The sequence below is a fragment of the Danio rerio genome, chromosome 3, assembly GCF_049306965.1.
Source record: "Danio rerio strain Tuebingen ecotype United States chromosome 3, GRCz12tu, whole genome shotgun sequence".
NCBI lineage: Eukaryota > Metazoa > Chordata > Actinopteri > Cypriniformes > Danionidae > Danio > Danio rerio.
Window position 1 is genome coordinate 55,111,556 of NC_133178.1, and position 20,945 is coordinate 55,132,500.

General features: G+C 34.8%; 1 protein-coding gene across 1 annotated transcript in view; it reads left to right on the forward strand.

Moving 5' to 3' along the window:
- The window catches only part of slc27a1a (solute carrier family 27 member 1a), a 58,774-nt gene that overhangs the window by 31,421 nt on the left and 6,408 nt on the right, over window positions 1-20,945 (forward strand). The window contains 8 exon segments of the mRNA NM_001013537.1: window positions 1,607-1,676; window positions 1,768-1,859; window positions 2,083-2,192; window positions 7,939-8,148; window positions 12,557-12,683; window positions 15,514-15,651; window positions 18,323-18,487; window positions 18,571-18,717. Coding sequence (NP_001013555.1) covers window positions 1,607-1,676; window positions 1,768-1,859; window positions 2,083-2,192; window positions 7,939-8,148; window positions 12,557-12,683; window positions 15,514-15,651; window positions 18,323-18,487; window positions 18,571-18,717 — 1,059 coding nt within the window.

Below are 20,945 nucleotides of genomic sequence, written 5' to 3' on the forward strand. Positions count from 1 at the left end.
GTATTCATTTATTTTTTATTTAAATTTGTAGGTATACTTTAATATATTTTACTATTTCGTTCATTCTTAAGTTGTTAGCTGAATTTTCAGTACATTACATCAGCTTTTAGTGGAAAAAATGTTGTGTCGCTTAACTTTTTATCAGGATTTCTTAATAAATTTAAAATACAAAAGAACTGTATTAGTTTAATGTACTTGCTGAATAGAATAAGTTGTATTTTGCTGGCAACTAGCTCTCTGCAACTTACTTGGCATTACATGGTTTCCCACTAAAGCTAAGCAGGGCTGTGCTTTGTCAGTACCTGGATGGGAGAATAAGGTTGCTGCCAGAAATGGTGTTAGTGGGACCAAAAGGGGGTGCTCACCCGCTGTCTGTGTGGGTGCTAACGCCCCAGTATATTGATGGGGACTTTATACTGTTCAGTGAGCGCCTTCTTTTGGATGCAATGTTAAACGGAGGTCCCAACACTCTGTAGTCGTTACAAATCCCAGGATGTCCTTTTAATAAAGAGTCCTTTAAAAGAGAAAAACTCCAGCATCCTGGCCAAATTTGCCCATTTGCCTCCGTCCATTAAGGCCTCTAAACCATCCTCATGTCATAGTTGGCTTATTCACTGTCTCCTCTCCACCAATCAGCTGGTGTGTGGTGTGCGGTCTGATGCATAATGGCTGTTGTTGCATCATTTAGGTGGGTGGATGCTGCACACTGGTGGAGGAGATTTTGTAATATCGATTTGAGTGTCCAGAAAAGAGCAATATAAATATAAGCAATTATTACTATTATTATTATTATTTCTAAGTGTGTTTCTTTAGCAATAATGTAACTGTAAAAGATATCTGTTAATTAACAGTTTCTGTATTTTGTGTTTAAATTTATTTACGGTTGTGTATGGCATTATGATATGTGTATCTCTGCTCTGTCGGCTTTTGATGCTAAAATTCAATTTTACAGTGCATCAAAGTGACTTTTATTGACATTTTAGTAGTTTAAGACAAGATATTGTTTAATAAATAATAAAAAAAGAGCCAAGTTTTTAAAATAACAATTTAAAGATTTTTGCAGCATAATATACAACACCAACCCTGACAATATATCATGTTAAACTATTCTAAATGTTTATAAGTCACATTGTCAAACTTTTCAAGATCAACACTTTTTTTGAAGAAAGACCAAGGTCTCATAATTCAATTTAAAAAATGGAAAAAGTGTCAATTTACAGATATATATATATATATATATATATATATATATATATATATATATATATATATATATATATATTTTTTTTTTTTTTTTTTTTTTTTTTTTTTTACTTATCTGGTCAGACCGCTAACAGTTAAATGAAAAGGAAATTCACTCACCATTTACTCGCCTTCAAGTGATCCTAAAACTTTTGTAACTTTCTTTTTTCTATTGAACACAAAAGAAGATATTTTGAAGAATGTTGGAAACTGCAATCAAAATCCATAGTATGAAAAAAAAAATCAAGTCAATGCCTACCGATATCCAAAACTATTCACAATATCATCATCCAATTGCCAATAGATTAAGAAATTGTCACTCAATAAATCCACTTCTCATCAGTGTTCCTCTTTTCTCCCACAGATCATTTGTTCTACATCTACACGTCTGGCACCACAGGACTCCCTAAAGCTGCTATAGTGGTGCACAGCCGGTAACCTGCTCGCAGACACGCCACATATAAATCAGCCTGACAGTGGAAAACTTTCACATCAGTCTTTTAATGTACTTGTTTTATTTGCTAGGTATTACAGGATTGCTGCTTTCGGCTACCTTTCTTTTCGTATGCGGCCAGATGACATCATTTATGACTGTTTACCCCTTTACCACTCAGCAGGTATGGACCATTTCACAAACATAACTGTACTAACTAGAACAATATCAGCAGCATTTTGTTGATTTTTACGTATTTTTTCCTCTATTTTCTCTGAAAAGCTGATTTGATACAGTTTTTCTTGTATGAAACGCACTATAGAAACAGCAGAAAGTTTTTAATCAGTTGCTGGCATTAATATACTGACATATAGTTTTCTCTGTACACTGTTTTTACTCTTGAACAGGTAATATAATGGGGGTGGGCCAGTGTCTGATTCATGGTTTAACTGTGGTGGTCAAGAGGAAGTTTTCAGCAAGTCGCTTTTGGGAAGACTGCATCAAACACAACTGCACTGTAAGTCACTGGTGTTTGGGTCAGTAATGGCTTATAAGACTGTTCCAGATTATTAAAATGACAGTTTGAGAATGTCATATTTGCATTCTGTTTTTCTATGTTTTATGAAAATGCTTTCTGCTTTTTTAATATATTTTCCTAACACATTAAATAAACTGGTGCTGGTCATATAAAATTGTTAAAAGGTTTAGCATTAAAGACAACTGGTGTCACACTCTAATCAGCTAATTAACTTAAAACACCTGCAAAGGCCTGCTCTCACTAGTTCTGTAGGCAACCCAATCATGGGGAAGACGGCTGATTTGACAGTTGTCCAAAAGACGACCATTGACATCTTGCACAAGGAAGGCAAGACACAAAACGTCATTGCAAAAGAGGCTGGCTGTTCACAGAGATCTGTGTCCAAGCACGTTAATAGAGAGGTGAAGAAAAAGGAAAATATGTGGTAGAAAAATGCGTACGAGCAATAGGGATAACCACACCCTGGAAGGAATTGTGAAACCAAACCTATTCAAAAATTTGGGGGAGATTCACAAAGAGTGGACTGCAGCTGGAGTCAGTGCATCAAGAACCACTACGCACAGACATATCCAAGACATAGGTTTTAGCTGTTAAATTCCCTGTGTCAAGGCATTCTTGAATAACAGACAGCATCAGAAGCATCTCATCTGGGCTGAAGACTGAACTGCTGCTGAGTGTTTCAAAGTTATGTTTTCTGATGAAAGTGAATTTAGCATTTCATTTGTAAATCATGGTCCTGGAGTCTGGAGGTAGAGAGAAGAGGCACACAATACACATGTGTTGCTTGTGGTGATGGTTTGGGGTGCCATGCCATCTGCTGGGGTTGCTTCTCTGTGTTTTCTGAGGTCCAAGGTCAATGCAGCTCTATGCCAGGGCGTTTTCGAGCACTTCATGTTTCCTGTTGCTGGCCAAGTTTATGGAAATGCAGGTTTCATTTTCCAACAGGACATGGCACCTGCACTCAGTGCCAAAGCTACCAGTACCTGGTTTAAGGACCATGCTATCTCTCTTCATGCTACTCTTAATTGGCCAGCGAACTCGAAAATCTATGGGCTCTTGTGAATAGGAAGATGCGATATGCCAGACCCAACAATGCAGAAGAGCTGAAGGCCACTATCAGAGCAACCTGGGCTCTCATGACACCTGAGCAGTGCCACAGACTGATCCACTCCATTGGATTGCCGCATTGCTGCAGTAATTCAGGCAACAGGAGACCCAACTAAGTATTGAGTGCTCTGCATGCTCATACTTTTCATGTTCATACTTTCCAGTTTGTTAAAAATTATTTTTTGTATTGGTCTTAAGTAACATTCTAAATTTCTGAGAGACTAAATTTGAGGTTACATTGGTTGTCACCAACATCATCAACATTAAAAGAAATAAACACTTGAAATATATCAGTCTGTGTGGAATGAATGTATTTATTATACAAATTTTACTTCTCAAATGGAATTAGTGAAATCAACTTTTTGAAGATATTCTTATTACATGACCAGCACCTGTACATGTGTGCACAGATTTCAGTTGAATTTATCACAAAGTCGCTTTAAATCAAAGTTTTTTGGGGTTTGGCCAATTTTACACTTAACTATCCTGAAATAAAATGGCAATTACATGATTATTTTTACATGATATTTTTCTTATTTAATTATATTTGATTATATGAATTTAGTTGGTTAGTTTTTTTTTTTTTTTTGGATCTGGGTTATTTTAATATTGAGATATTGCTGTAATTCTAATTAATAATTTTACACTTTTTATATATTTATGATTAATAATTATGATTTAGTAATGTATTTATTTTAGTTTTTTATATCTATATAATTTGTGTTGAATTTTTATTTCAGTAAACTTAAGCCTAATTTTATTTCATGCATGTTAAAAATATTTTTTATGATTTTAGCAATGGCTCAACAGCAAAATGGCAACCTAATTGTTGTTTATATAAAACATGGCATCCATTATAATAACCTCCTCGATATAATATCAGAATGTGTTTTAAAATCTAAATTGAAAATGCCATCGAGTCATTGTCATTTGGATATACCATTAGTATTTTTAACTGTCCTTAAATGAAATGATAAATCTGAGCATTAGCCCTATTCCGATGGGACTAGTCTTGCAAATGACATAAGCGTTACGTTTATCATCCCCTAACATCTGTATTTATGATAATGACAAGACTAACATAGTTGTGTTTATTACAGTGGCCAGTGGCCTGTGTTTTTTCATGTGACTGATCAGAAAAATAAACATTGCCCCATCTCATAAACCTCAACTGGCGCAACCCAATCAAATACGTCATCGCAAATCAATACTAATAATCAATATAAAATCTGAATTAAACTTGAATTAAAATGTTTCCCTAGTTTTCACTAAATATTGCATTGCTGCAGTTATTTTTATGACTATTATGCTGAAATCCACTAGCATTTTTTATGTCAGGCATTGCTTATATAATCAAAACATGGAAATGAAAAAGGGACTAATCTTATCTGACATCTGTATTACAGTGGCCTTTCTAAGCAATTTCTCAGATCTGGATCTTGTTTATTGTGATCTTTTGTTTCTACGCTAAGTGTCAAGCAGGTTTACCTCCATGATTACCTCCGCCATTGAGTGCCGCACACAAAGTAGAAATAGAGCAGTAGTAATAGCTTTTATGAAAAGTCACATTGGCTAAAACATATTGTGATTGGCAATCACAGAAATTCATATTGGTTACATGATAAGATTTCTGAGAGGTTCATTGGGTGTGTGGAAAAACAGCAGGTAATTTGCTCTGGAATTATTATAGAGGTCATGCATGGAAAACATTGATGTGACACATCTGTGAAGCACAATTATTTCTACAAATTTCTGTAAAACACAGGGGCCATGTGATAATATTAGATTAGTAGATAATCGGAATCTCAATGGTTTGGTTAGGATTTGTCAGAGTCGTATATCAGTTTGTTTCCCTTGGCATTGGAATGTTTTGTATTTTGGCAGTATTATGGGTGAAGGGTGAAATCGCTACGGTCAGGGTTAGGATTAGGGTTTGCTAAAAGTAACTATGAAATCCATCTGAAGAGTGAAATCAAATTAGATGTATATGTATTATAGGTGTGCATAGATTATTATTTTTAAATCTAAATTAATCTCACTGTAATCTTGGAATTATTCTAGATTAAAATGGCTCATTTGAATTCTGCTGACGGCATTCAGAATATGAGTGCTTCCCAAATAATGACTAAAGAAGAAAGGCATGTAAAAACAGTAAGCAGGGAAGACTAGCCTTAAAGGTGCAGTACGACAAAATAACCCCCTGGTGGAAAAATGTATGAAGTAGAATCTTGTTAAAGGTATAATGATCAATCTGATTGGTGTTTTGAGCTGAAACTTTACAGACACATACTGGAGACGCAAAACACTTATATTAAATCTGAAAAAAGAAGTAACTTAGGTGCCCTTTAACAGAAATGGAATTAAGACATATGGAGTATGCCTATATTAGTGGCATTATTGAAGTAAACACTGCAATCAAACTATTACCGTCATGTAGAACGATCTACATACAGGGGACCGCACATACACACACGCACATCGCAAAATGCTGATTTTTTTTCTTTCTATTTGGCGTGTGTTATTAAATTTCATAACTCTCTTACCAGTCCTTACTCCTTATTTGCATCTAATACACCAGTTTGTCAAGGCGGCATGAATGAAATGTTCATGAGTGAAGGTGAAACTGCCAAACTGCAGTTAAAGAGGAAAATTACAAGGAAACTCTTACATGAAAGGAGATGATGTGCTGGATGATACAGAGTCCAGACTACTTATAACAAATTTATTCACGTGGCCCAAAATATCTGGTCGGGTCCCGCAGTACAGCCACGGGAATACAGACCTCTACATTATTGCTTGCGTAGAACAGACCCAGCTTCCAACCCAAATTTAAGAATAGACTAACAGCGATATATTATTTTTTTTATCACGCGATAAGAGTCTTGCGTTAACTTCAATAACGGCCCACCTCTAATATGTATAGCTGTGTGCAGAAAAGAATGTTCTTCTATGTAAGGTGTTGATTACTATTTTTAATCCACCTAACAGGACCACAGAACACCTTGACATTATAATCCAGCAGATAATTCTGTAAATTTGACTAAAATCACAGACTTCACTTATCCCGTACAAATGCTTCATGCTAATTTCAGATATGGGGGGTCATCCATAAATACTAATTGACCCTTCGCAAACCCTGCCCAAGTTGTCTATGTCTGACAGGCATTCGCTATCAGGCATGGTGCTCACCTATCAATTTGTGCAAAAATAGTGAATCATTTCTAGAAAATGTGTATACTGATTTCAGACAGAAGCAGATATAAAGGAATATGAGGGAAATATTCAGGATATGAGAATAATTTGAAATGAAAACTTAACAAAAAACATTGAAGCCATATACTACAACTATAGTGATGGGCAGTTCGGATCATTTGAAAACAATTTTTATGTTACATATAGATTCCCTAACACATAATTCACAAACACTTGAAACGGTGGCATCCCGGAGAAGACATAACTATAATGCATTTATGAGAGACGGTAAAAGACACAAGCAGCAGTAAAGAATAATTTATTGTTTATCTGGACAGTTTCCAGACTGTGCAGTTTAATTTAGCTCATCTCACCTGTCATCTTCCGAGTCTCAGGTTGTTCACAGATTATTTTGCCATGTCACAAGTTACATATCTGAATTTGTAAAATTATGCAAACCGTGGCAGTCCAATAACTGAACAGAATAGATTAGACTAAAGTTCTTGCAAGTCATCCATTCAGCAAGTTACAGAATATCATGTTTATGATTGGTCAGATTGCCTGACAATCAAACTGCCATCGAGGGGTCAATTAGGGCTGCATGATTAATTGAAGGCAATTTTCATGCACATTTTGTCTGTAAAGCTGGTTGTGTTATCAGCTGTAAATTTCCAGCACCTGCTTTCAGATGGAGCGGCATTTACTACACAGAGCTACTGCATAGAGCTATGGCAAAAATCATAGACTATTTATTTCTGAAATTAAAGATAACCATTCATTCGAATCATTTGACATGTTTGCAGCAGTTCTCATTGAACTATTGCTCTGTGTTTTTGCTACATCTGAAAGAACATAAATGCCACATTTTTTAACATGTTTCTGTTAAACCTCTGTTTAATTTACTGGGTGTTTTCTTTGTGGCATATTTACAGTTTCTCTGCAACTTCTGCTCTACAGAGAAGATTTTTCTACTGATCAGAGAGCTGTGCTTCCAAGACAAGATGATAATCGCAACTTTTTCTATGTCACAATTTTATTTTTATTTTTTTGTTTCAATTTATCCTGCTGCCTATTTCGCTTAAAGCTGTGAGAATATGGCTTGAGTTTTTTAGTTCAAATGAGTGAATAATTAATGTAATGCATGTCAAAGATGTCATTCTTAAACTGAGATCACATTTACAGTTGCTCCACATTTTGCATACTGAATGATTACAATATAAAATCACATAATCAAGAGGGCAGAAACCCTCATCACACAGATTTTGCTTGTTTATATAGTAAAATGTCCAGAAAACCTGAAGCTGGAAGCCTGATTGCTTTTAATACAACTTGAGTTCAAGCTTTTCTTTATAAATTTCAAGAATGTCTTTGATGTGAAATGTTACTGAAATGACTCCAAAAGTCTGTTTTTCTCTGTCTCTTCCAGGTTGTTCAGTATATAGGAGAGATCTGCCGGTATCTGCTTGCTCAACCTGTGCGTCCCTCCGAGCGGCAGCATCGTGTGCGTTTGGCTGTGGGGAACGGCCTGCGACCCAGTGTGTGGGAGGCCTTCGTCGAGCGCTTCAGAGTCAAGCAGATCGGCGAATTTTACGGAGCCACCGAGTGCAACTGCAGCATCGCCAACATGGACGGCAAGGTCAGATTTCAATGTGTTTCTGTGGAAAGGGATTAGGGCTGGCAGTTTAATTGAGGAAATTTTTATCCACATTTTGTGTGTAAAGCCAGTTTTAATAAACCTTTAACGCGTGTAGATAGAGGAGAGATGCAGATACGGAGTCGGAGTACGCTGATAACTTTGCAAAAAATTTATTAAATGTACATTTTTGGTTTATTCGGTGGATAATTACATACAGATAATCGTTATCTTCGATAATGATAGCAGTTTGCGTTACTTCTCTCATAATCTCAGAACTCACCTCATAACTACAGGCGAGGGTTTAAAATTAATCCTTGTTTAACACTTGTTGTGTTTATTTGTTGTGCTGAATCAATGAAAGCAATTAAATCTTCTGTTTATTCAGCAACTGCCATTTTCACCAGGAGATTTCCTGGATTTCTTCATGTGTATTTGGACAGGTTTATGGGTTTCCAAGAGAGCACCCTCTAGCCTTTGAAGATGATTTAGTACAAATCACACATTGGCTTTCTTGAGGACATGCAATTTTAATTTGATTTTATTGTTTACAATATAAAAATGTTAAAAAATGACCAAAAAAAAGGGATGGCACGATGGCTTAATGGTTATAACTGTCGCCTCACTGCAAGAAGGTTGCTAGGTCGAGTTGGCATTTCTGTGTGGAATTTGCATATTCTCCCTGTGTTTGTGTGGGATTTCCTCCGGGTGCTCCGGTTTCCTCCACAGTCCAAAGACATGAGCTAGAGGTGAATTGGATAAACTAAATTTTCCATTGTGTATGAGTGTGTGTGTGAATGAGTGTGTATGGGTGTTTCCCAGTACTGTTACTGTAAACTTTTTGGGGCGCTTTGTTCTGCAGCGCAATAGATTTACAACACATATATCACACCACACATTTAAGACAAACATTAAACAACATTAAAAATACTTAAAACAACTAACTATTCCCATTAAATTCTGCAAATCAATCGCACAAAGAACAAACTAAAATATTAATTAGATATTAATCTGTTAATCCTTGCCAAAGGGACCCTATAGACCTTTTTCTTAGCTGCTGCATGCAGGGTGTCTTCTGGTAGAATTTTTAGAACGTCCGTTTACAGCATTTACAATAGGTAATTTGCGATTCCAAAGTGGATTTCTGAAGCGTTTTAAGTGGATTACGGAGTGTTTTTGTGACGCACAACTTTGAAAGTGTTAAAGCGGTTATAATCTGTCAGATGTGGTTCAAGCGCGAGAGAAAAACATTCTCCTTGTTTACGTGTCAGTCGTCAGAAATACAGTGTGTTTGTGTGTGTTTGTGTGTGTTTGTGTGTGTTTGTGTGTGTGTTTGTGTGTGTGTGTGTGTGTGTGTGCGTGCGTGCGTGCGTGCGTGCGTGCATGCGTGCGTGCGTGCGTGCGTGCGTGCCCTACCTGTCAGCTGTTAGCTTAGCATCTCTTCAATGCGTACACACACACAATATATAGAGCATATATAGAGCAAACCACTTTAACCACTGGTATGAAACTTAACAGGTGTGTAAGTCATGCAATTTACAAAAATGACCAATAAAAGTCTGTTACTGATACTCTGCTAGCTGATTTGCATGTTGATTCTAATCGGGAGCCATTTATGTTTCATTTAATTAGTTTGTGTTGTGTAGTATTTACCAGGGTATGTGTTTTATGTCATTTCAAAACGCCACTTTATTTTACTTTGTGACATATAATCAGTCAGTGTGTTAGTACGACAGTACAGGCTACGTGTATGTGTCAAACATTTTGGTGAATTACATTTGTTTGGGTTGGTTATATATTTGAAAGAAAGAGAAAATGTTAACTTTAGCGATGACGAGGTTTCATTTAAACGACTCAAGATGCCGTCTGACAACAAGGGGAAAATGCCTCACATGTGTAGTTTCTGTGTGGCCCAGATGTGGAGATCTCCATCGTCTCATGCAGCTTGGCTGGCAATGACAAAGTTAGAAATGTGTGTACAGCAAAAATATTACACGTAAAAAGAATAAGTGATGAATAAATGTACTATGATGCTATATGCTTATGGAAATAGGACATATTGAGCATAAAAAAACCTGAAGAACATTTACTGATCCCTTTGTCATCTAATATATATATATATATATATATATATATATATATATATATATATATATTATTCTACAGTGAAAAGAACTGGGTTTATTAACTGCAGTTTAATGAAGCTACAAACTGAAGGTTTAAAACATTTATTGGAATGATTTCAACAAACCTGTATTTGTTTTCAGAAAAAGGACAGTCGAAAATGTACTTTTTGACAGGGGGTGAGTAAATCAGCAAATCTAAGTTGTAACTAAGGTTAAAAAAAGTATTTTGTTAACAATCAATTACTTTACAATCTTAAATCCATATGCACTAAGTTGATTCGTTAAGATTTAAATGCAGTTCTACCCCCAAAACTAAAGTGTAACATTGAATTAATATAATTATTTGAAGCTCAAGCAATGACAATTGTAAAGTTACATAAATATTCTTACGTACTTACCTTTGTGAAAATGTTGAGAGCATAAACGGAGAAATTATGATATATTTTGCGTCTCAATGCAGCAGGCCAGGACACCCGATGCACTTGTTGTTACCGCTACAGTCCGTCAATATCCTTTCTTCTGAGTGGGAAATTTAAAATATCTGTCGTCGTGATTATTTTTTACCTCTTCGATCGTGTGATTTACTATTACAGCCCTAAACACAACAAGAATGTAACACTGTATTTACTCTGCGAAAGACGCTAAAGCCATATAACAGCTCACGTTAACTCGGATACAACACAAATGGCAGCTATGTCCCATAATGCAATTCGGTGTTTACGAGGGGGGCGTCACCTGACAGACCGATACAGTGCAACAAAAAGTCAGTCTGTGCAATGAATAACTGTGCTACAGGAGCACATGTGCGATTCAGTTCTGCATGTGTACTAGCCTGTTTACATCTTTGAACACAAAATTTACACTCAGTCGAATGTTTGAATGAATTTCTTCATGTGACCATGACTTGACTTTCATGCCAATGAGGAAGAAATCACAGCATTTTATGACATTCTATACAGTGATAAATGCACTGTTGTTAATCATTATAGTTAATTTTTATACAAGTACCCTGGTAAACTTAAAGCCAGAAAGCCATTAGGTTTATTGTCTTAATTTAAGCCTTTTCTTCTTTTTACTGCGCTATGTACATCTGTTATGGATCTGTGGAGTTTAAGCGCTCTCTAGATTCCAGGATGAATGAAACAGATATTGCTTTTTTATTAGGCTTTTAAAAAATATTTAATATACAGTATTTCAAAATACAGGACATTAACTCTCTCAACGGGTACATATGTGATCGTCATGAATATTGTCATGCAATAATACCAACAAATGGTCACTATTTACAATAGGCTTTCATTGAATAAATTACAAACATGAACTAAAAATAAACAACAGTTGTGCAGCATTTATTAATTATACTTGGATTAATAATATTTTGGAATATTTAGTCAGTTCCATGCATTTTCAATAAAAAAGGTCAGTAGAGGTTTTTCTTTAATGTATATACATATTAGCAATTTATTAGATACAAATGAATTAATCGATTCACAGAATTTTGTTATCCTCAGTGCAATGCAAGAGTTACATTCAGAGGTGCTCCTGACTTTAACTGATATTAACAGGTGGAATTTAGTGGAATTCATCACATGTGAATCATTCTTCAGTCCTTCACCCCCCTGGCCGCACCCATACATACATCCTCTTTTTCTATAAATTCACTGCACAATATTAAAAGCCTAAGCCTTTCTCAACTGCACATATTCTGTCTTCAGCTATAACATATTTACAAGAGGTTTAGCTGCAGAGCTCATGTTAATTTAAGACAATCGGGCATTTGCATCTCTATCAGCTCCATCTACTTCTGCAAAAATGCTTCATTAGAATGCAAAACATATTACACTCGAGTGGTCAATATATATCACCTTAAGCAATACAAATATAATTGTATCATGAAAAGAAAAAGTCTTTTCCTAGTTTTAGTTTAAATAAAAAATCATTTGTAATTCCTTTTTCACAACATTAAACATATACTAAAGCATAATTTAAATCCAATTTCTTGCTGATCATTAATTAATTTGCTGTAAGTAATAATGAACAACTTTATTTCCCTTAACTCACGTTAACAAAGATTAATAATACTGTAATAAATGTGTTGTTTGTAGTTTGTTCATGTTAGATAATACTTTAACTAGCTTTAACGAAATCAACCTTATTGTAAAGTAACGTCTAGAAAATATTGTGAAATAGTTTTATTGCCCATCTCTACTGTTCTGACTGAACGCATATGTTGAGATGATGAATTCAGCTTTCTGAAAAGTACAAACTCACTCTCACCATGGCAGGTTGGAGCTTGTGGGTTTAACAGTCGCATCCTGCCAAACGTGTACCCCATCCGGCTAGTGAAGGTGAACGAGGAGACCATGGAGCTTGTTCGGGACAAGCAGGGACTGTGTGTGTCTTGCAGACCTGGTATGTTCACAACTGTTCAGAGTTCACTTCAACATACAGTGATGGGAATCATTGGGAAACCAGTTTGACATTCATGATTTATAGTTGTGTTTGAGTAAAGTAGAAATATTTGTTTTGTTTTGCAAACAGCTAATGACATTTATTAAACGTTTCTTCCAGTTGTAAAATAGTTTAATATAGTTTTTAGGAATGCCAATTTTGAAAGCATAACACCAAGATTTTAACTTAAGAAGACTTTAGATATTAATGTTTTGGTTGAAAGAACACAGATTTTTTAATTGAACCTGAATGCATTTATTATTTTGGCCTGTTTTCTTGTAGAAATGCCAAGTGTTATGTATTCATGCTTTGTTCTTTTAATACTTGAAAAGCTGCTCGGTAGTTTTGCAGTTTCACTAAATTATCTTTGAGATGCTCCTGTATTTTTAACTTTGTCTAAGCTAAACAATAATATTTAGTTTGGTAACACTTTATTTTAAGGGTCCAAAATAATGCATTAATTACTGGTTAATTTGTTCACAATATTAAGCAATAGTTATAAACAAAAGCACTAGTAATTAATGGTTAACTTAACATTTTAAGGGTCCCGAATTATGCATTAGTTAAGCTCAGTTAAACTTGTAAATCATGATTAACTTGTTCACAGTTATCCATCCATTAAGCATGAGCAAACACATAATTCAGGATTTACCTGACATATAGTAAAGGCATTTTAACCATTATTTACAATTTGATAAGCCATATATTATTTATTGGATTCATTGTGTAAATTAACTGAACAACAAGCTAGTAATTATGTTTAATTATACATGTTTAACCTCATGTTCTAAATTTAAGGTTATGTCTACATTTATTATGGCATTTGAACAGTATTAAAGTTTATTGACTAGTACTTGTTAGTAGCTAATTAAGGCTAAAATGTCATTAATACAGCTAGTAAAGGTAATTGACCCTTCGCTAAGCCCTGCCCTCCTTAGTTACTATGTCTACGCCTGTCAAGCTTTCTTGCCTGGCACGTCTATTACAATATGTATGCGCCGGTGTCTGACATCCCTGGGGATATAATTAGTCATTTGTGGCGAACAGGTAATAAATCTGAAAAAGCCAGACAAAAAAAAAGTACAGCAGTATGTGTTACAGGCATGACATAATAGGCAACCGATTAGAAAATAACTTCATCAATATTGAAGCTAGGTTAGCCTAGCCGCCTCATAAGCTGACCATTTAACAACTTAGCTCATCCACAGCAAAAAGTCTGATAAATTAATTGTAGTGCAATTAAATATATCGTTACTAACCGACGAGGAAATATGCATGGACAGTGCTTCTACATAATTCATTCAAAGAAAGAACAGCCAAAAAGGGAAAATTGATGGATTTGTGCCGAATATTAGCATCATTGACCCATAACGATGTACAGTAACTATAACTGTCAGCATGTTTTTGTGCTTTTTATACCGTTTCTATTCTAATTTGCAGTTAAGTAGAAAAAATACAGAATTCAAAATGCAAATCAAAGTATAAATAGCAGAAGTGAACAAATTTCCCCACCAGCAAATATTAATCAGACAACAAATATACAAGCAGACTCTAAACTGGTATAATAACTAAATCTCTAAACAGCGGACAAAAACATCAGTGAACTGTAGCTCTAACATGGACAGTAGGGCTATAAATGACTAAAAACAGCTGCGTAGTGGAGTATATTGATTGCAAGCACTCATTTTGTGATCACATCTCTGTTTTGTTCTGTTGATATGTACTTTAGAACATTTGTAGTTTGAAACGGATGAAAATATGATTGCTTTTAGTATGACGACTATGGCGAGGGCCTAAACAGAGCAGTGCTCAAATATTGAGCGGAAAAAAGAAAGACAGCAGGGAAACATAACCTGCTTTGTATTTTTGTAGAAAACACAGTTTAGATCTGTTTAGGGCCGGAGGTGTGTGAGTTATTGCCGTCTATCACTGAATGTGTCAAGATTATCGAAAACAAAACCAACTTATCTCCGCTCTTTTAGCACCTCTCACACAGCTTGTTCCATGCTGGCATTTCTCCTCTTGGGTTTTAGGTTTTAAAAAAGGAAAAATTCCACCACCCTGTCCAAATTTTTAGGATACCGGGTGTCAGATTTGCACAATCAATTTGCACAACGATTTGGCTTGTTTCCTTCGCTCGAAAGCTTGACAGGACTCTGGTTGCTAAACCACAATTGGTGTGTGGTGTTTTTCGGTTGTGGCTTAGTAAACGGTCAATTTGACCCCCAGTAGTTTTTATTTCATATTAGATACATTACTGATGATATATCTTCTGAATTTCAAAAATTAGAGCATAAAATCACAGTTGGTCAGAATAAACACAGGGTGCCTTGTATTCAGACATTTTTGACAACACAATACCAATTTCATAATTTCAGAATAGTTAAGAAATCAGTTTTTTGCAGAATAAGCCTGATTTTTTTTTCAAATCCTGATTTTCCAAATGAAAACAGTTGTCATTTTTCTGGAAGAAAAATACTATATAATACTATAAATAACAAGTTTTTATTTGAAATTTGGAAAAAAAAAGGATCAGACCCTTATAGAATAAAAGAAAATTAACATTTTACTCAAACGCATACTTAATAAATCCATTAAATCCAGTTAATTTTCCTTTATCATAGCTCTATGTTAAATGCTGTAAGTTTAGATCCATTGCTTCAAAGTTTTATCTAAGACACAAGCAAACCAGCATTTGACAGCATTAGATTGCAAAAAATCAATAGTCATTTTTCTCTAACAGATTTCCTTTGTGTGCTTTTCTTCTTGCTGTGTTTCCTTTTGCTCACAGGAGAGCCTGGGCTGTTGGTGGGCAGAATAAATCAGCAGGATCCTCTGCGTCGGTTTGACGGCTACGCGAGTCAAGAAGCCACCAGGAAGAAGATCGCCTACAATGTGTTCAGGAAAAACGACTCTGCCTATCTGTCAGGTGCAGCTTTACACACTACAAAGATGTGGCAGAAAGTTTCTCACTGTGTAGAAGTTCAACTTTCTTGATGGATTTTCTGCACCACCAGGCAAGAGTTACAGTTCAGATTTTGAAAGAAGTCTTTTGTGCTCACTAAAGCTGCAATTGTTTGATCAGAAAAGGTGTAAAAAGTGTCATATTTGGATGCATTTCTACAATTTAAAGAAACTGTTGTTTTAAAATGCATTTTTAATTATTATATAGTTATTTCTGTATTTTAAACGTAATTGCCAGCATCATTACACCAATTTTCAATGTCACATGATACTTCAAAAAATTATTATAATGGTACTTAATTATTTTTTTTAATCATAAATATTGAAAATATTTATATGATGATGCAGTACCATTCAGCAGTCCGAGATTACCAAAGTAAATCTCATAAAATGTGTTAGAAATAGGGTTGAACAATACATTGTTTTGAGCATCGATATTGAAATGTGTGTATCCACAATAGTCACATCGTCGGATTAGATTATTTAATAAAGATATTATTCAATATTATTTTATATTATTGCATATAATTATTTATGCAATGATAACAAAGTCATTTTATTTTTGATTGTTCGATTTTTAATATTTGACTTCTGTTGAACACTGACATTAAATCATAAAGCACTGTTTATTTAACTTATAAGTTTGCTCTGTTGTAATTATAAAGGCTTTTAATTTATAGTATTTTATGCTGGTGCACTGCATAGAAAGACTTGATTAGTCTAGTCGATCTAAATTGATGAAATCCAAATAGACATTCACATCTAGACATCTGATAAAAATTTATATTGGTATCGGAATATTTATTGCAGCAACACGAAATATTGCAATGTCAGATTTTTCTAATATCGTGCAGCCCTATTTATATTACAGATTTAGAATTGAAATAAATTTTTTTGATTTACTTACAAACTAACTAACTCTTCATATAGTATTATTAAGCCATTATTAATCGAGCACTAATAATAATTTAGCTGCAAATTATCAGATTAGGCTGGTTTCTGAAAGATCATGTGATATTGAAGACTGGAGGAATGATACTGGAGAATCAGCTTTGAATGACAGGAATAATTGCATTATAATAAGAAGAATTGCTAGATTTTAATAATAGTCAGAATAATTAATGTTTTCAGTATTACACTTTTGACAATATCAAATAAATGCTGACAAGGCTAAAGACCTCTTTCAAATACACAAAATTTGAAAAAGGAAAAAAAGAGACCACTTGAGGCGAGGCAGTGGCACAGTAGGTAGTGCTGTCGCCTCACAGCAAGAAGGTCGCTGGTTCGAACCTCGGCTCAGTTGGCGTTTCTGTGTGGAGTTTGCATGTTCTCCCTGCCTTCACGTGGGTTTCCTCCGGGTGCTCCGGTTTCCCCCAGTCCAAAGACATGCGGTACAGGTGAATTGGGTAGGCTAAATTGTCCGTAGTGTATGCGTGTGTGTGTGAATGTGTGTGTGGATGTTTCCCAGAGATGGGTTGCAGCTGGAAGGGCATCCGCTGTGTAAAAACTTGCTGGATAAGTTGGCGGTTCATTCCGCTGTGGCGACCTTAGATTAATAAAAGGACTAAGCCGACAAGAAAATTAATGAATGAAAGAGACCATTTGGACATTTCTTTGGAAAATGTACAATATTTAATATATTTGAGTAAAACAGACTTTTATTTTTTTATTCTAAAAACTACAGATGACATTTCTTCCAATCTAAAAAAAAATGTTGTCTTTTTGAATAGATTCTGCAAAATACATAAAACTGGGGATGGTTCATTTATTTTTAGATAACACAATGCCAGTATATTAACTTATTGTCATAAATCTGGATTTTGCTTTGTCACCATGGGGTGTGCAATGTAGACTTATGGAGAAATAGGTCCTTTAAAGCTTTTTAACAAAGCCGCAAAAACAACAAAATGTGAAAAAACAGAAGAGGTGTGAATTCTTTTGCAATCCAAGGTATAGTGTTAAAGTCTTCTTTGCTTATACCCATTTAAAAAGCAATCATCGTTTAAAGCGAATCATCACCTTTCATCAAAGTTGTCCTAAGACTATTAAACAAAACCCGTTCTTGTCATAGGATAATTTTGAAAAAAACAGCAGGCACTGAATTAGGAGAACGGTTTTGTATTGCACTTAAACTGCATTAAACAGAATCATAAATAGCTTTAACACACATCTTTCAAAATCAAAGTTGTGCATCTTAAAAACACTCCTTAACCGAATCAAAATGGTATAGCACCTACTATTGGATTGAGAACCACCAGTTAAGAAATGCTGCTCTCGCTATGGCAGCTTCTTTGCAGCAGTGAATAAAGTCTATATACACCATTCATTTTTAAAAACAATTTGTATTTTTTGTATTTTATACAGTTTAAATGGTTAATAAGGCACATATATCATACATGTCACATGCATATTGTCTCAAGAGGGCAGAAAGGATAAAATCAAAAGTGCTAAATTAAAAAAATAAAAAAAATGGTGCAACATACATACTCTTAATTTCACACTTATTTAAATGTACCTTAAGCTAAAGCACCAAAAAAAAAAAAATAAATAAATCAATAAAACATGTCGAAAAAAACTCATTCTGCTATTTTGTGAACTCACCCTGTAAACTTTTCTTTTATTCTGGTGACTCTTAGGTGATGTTTTGGTAATGGACGAGCTTGGATACATGTATTTCCGAGACCGAAGCGGAGACACGTTTCGTTGGAAAGGAGAGAACGTGTCCACCACTGAAGTAGAGGGAACGCTGAGCGGCCTGTTGAGACAGACTGATGTGGCAGTGTTTGGAGTAAACGTACCAGGTGAAACAATTGAAGTATTAGTCTATAATTCCAAAGTGTAAACCTCTGATTCCTCATAAACCTGCTCATGTGTGTTTGTACAGGTGTGGAGGGAAAAGCGGGAATGGCTGCCATCGCTGACTCGACTGGAAGCTTCAACTGTAATTCTTTCCTAAAAGAGGTTCAGCAAGCTCTTCCTCCATATGCACGGCCAATATTTCTACGCATCTGCCCATGTGTAGATACCACAGGTGAGAAAACGTTGTTCATATTTGTACCATGATTGGGTGATATAATGAGTATAAATGCATCATAGTTATTAAAAATTTCGCTCTCTCACAAATTGTGAATATGAGAGCATTGAGGAGATGATTAATTGCCATCTATAATTTATTTTGGTAATTTTTATGATAATCTAATTTGGTAGTTTAATTTTATAAATTACATGAATCTGTTCAAATAGTCGGTTTTAAAAAGTCAATTTACAACTGATATAGTCATTTGTTTGCTTTAATGCTCAAAAATGATATTATTGATGAGCAAAACATTTTGAATCTTCTTTGCTATGTTGACAGTTTGGCTACAATTATGATTTATCTTTAAAAAATGTATGCTGCAAGCTGATTTCTTTTGGATGCCCAATCACATCACAAAAGAATAATAATAAGAAAGAGAAGAATTTATTAGATTATTATGAATTCTGTTTCAATTTTGATGATATATTTTGCAATTGTGAGTTTATACCACCCAGTTTATATCTCAATTCTGAGTTTATCTTTTGATTCTAAGTTTATATTTTTTTAATTCTTAACTTTTTTTTTGCTATTCTTAGTTTGTATGTTGGAATTCTGAGCTTAGATTTTTTACTTCTTTACAAAGTGCATTTAGAAAAAATTGTTAGAAGCGGCTCAAAATGTAAACATAAGAGAGACAATGCGGACTAGGTAAATCATGAAGACAAATAATTTATTAACAAAAGACATTTAAAGCAACCAAAGTTAGTATAAATGTAAATCAATGTTGAAAAGCGTGTGCACGGTAAACTGAGCTCATGATCCAAAATACAATTATCAAAGCGACTGGCAGGTGGGTCCGGCTAATTAAGGTCCTTTTTCATGTCAAATGTTGGGGTCTTTATACACGGCACATAATGGGTCTCAGGTGAGATGACCTATCCACTAATCACCAGGCTCTGCAAATCACAAAAACACAACAAAAATAACCATAAACAACCCAACACGGGATGTAACATTTATATTTTACAGTATTGACTTTCTGCTGACTTCCAATTTATTGTACAATTTTGAATTAAAATGTTGAAGCTCTAACTTAATTGTTAAAAAAGTTCTTTATGTCACAATTTTTAGACTTTGACCCTTATGTTTTGTTAGGAAAGTTTTCATCCACTATGAGGTGCTGTTGAGTCTTTATTTGGGCACAACTTACAATGTTTTTCATCAAATTAAATGATTTTTGGTGACAAATCTTAGTTTGACCCATATTTTGGAAAAATTCTTTGAAAATTTTTAAAAACTCAACAATACACTGTGGGCAAAATTACTACCCTTCCTTTATGCTCGCGATGACAGCATCCACTAAATTAAACTGCTCAAAATATATTTTTCAAATAGTTTTGCATAAAATTATTACTCAACCAATCCTGATTAAAACCACTATGCTTTACACTCTTTAATTGCCAATTTAATGACTTATTTTCAATATAAAAAGGAATTGTGGACTGGATATTTTTAACCTTTTATTGCAGTCTCATTTGAAATAACATTGGCTTTGATACTGTACACTGTTAGTTTTAACGCAGCATCAGATTTACATTTTTTGATTGCAAAGCCATGACACCAAATAATTATGCATCCTTGATTACCGGTATTGTTCCCTGTTAATAAGAGGTACCATTTGTAATTTTGGATCATTAGTTGGCACCATAAACCCTTTAGATATGGCTGTTCAAAAAAAGCTTAGGCTTCATCTGAAACAGCCTATAACTCAGTAGGTACTACATTTAAATTTAAATGTACTACACGGCCGTTAGAACGTTGCAAGTACGTTCTAAACAGTCTAAATGTGAGCAAGATGAATGGAATTAGGACATACTACATTCACCATTTTGTCATGGTCACATGACCTACCTGCATCAGTTGCGTCGTTTCACTCCCATTTATGAATTCTCTCGCGGGGCATCATGGGATAGTGCAGCATGCATGGAATGCGCACTTCAGAATCTCGCCGGAAGTAGTAGGTCATCTGGGTACACACTGATTTTCGAATATCTTGAATTCGGGCAAACTCCTGGGCTCGCATACTGATTGTAGCGGACTATATAGTATGGAAGTATGCGGTTTCGGACACAGCCTTAATTTCTGGCTTTTACATGGAGTATAACAGCATTTTTGAATGTGTGTGAAGAGTGTGAGAGTGGCCTTTGCACAGTTACCTTGATACGTCTGAAAAAATCTAAATA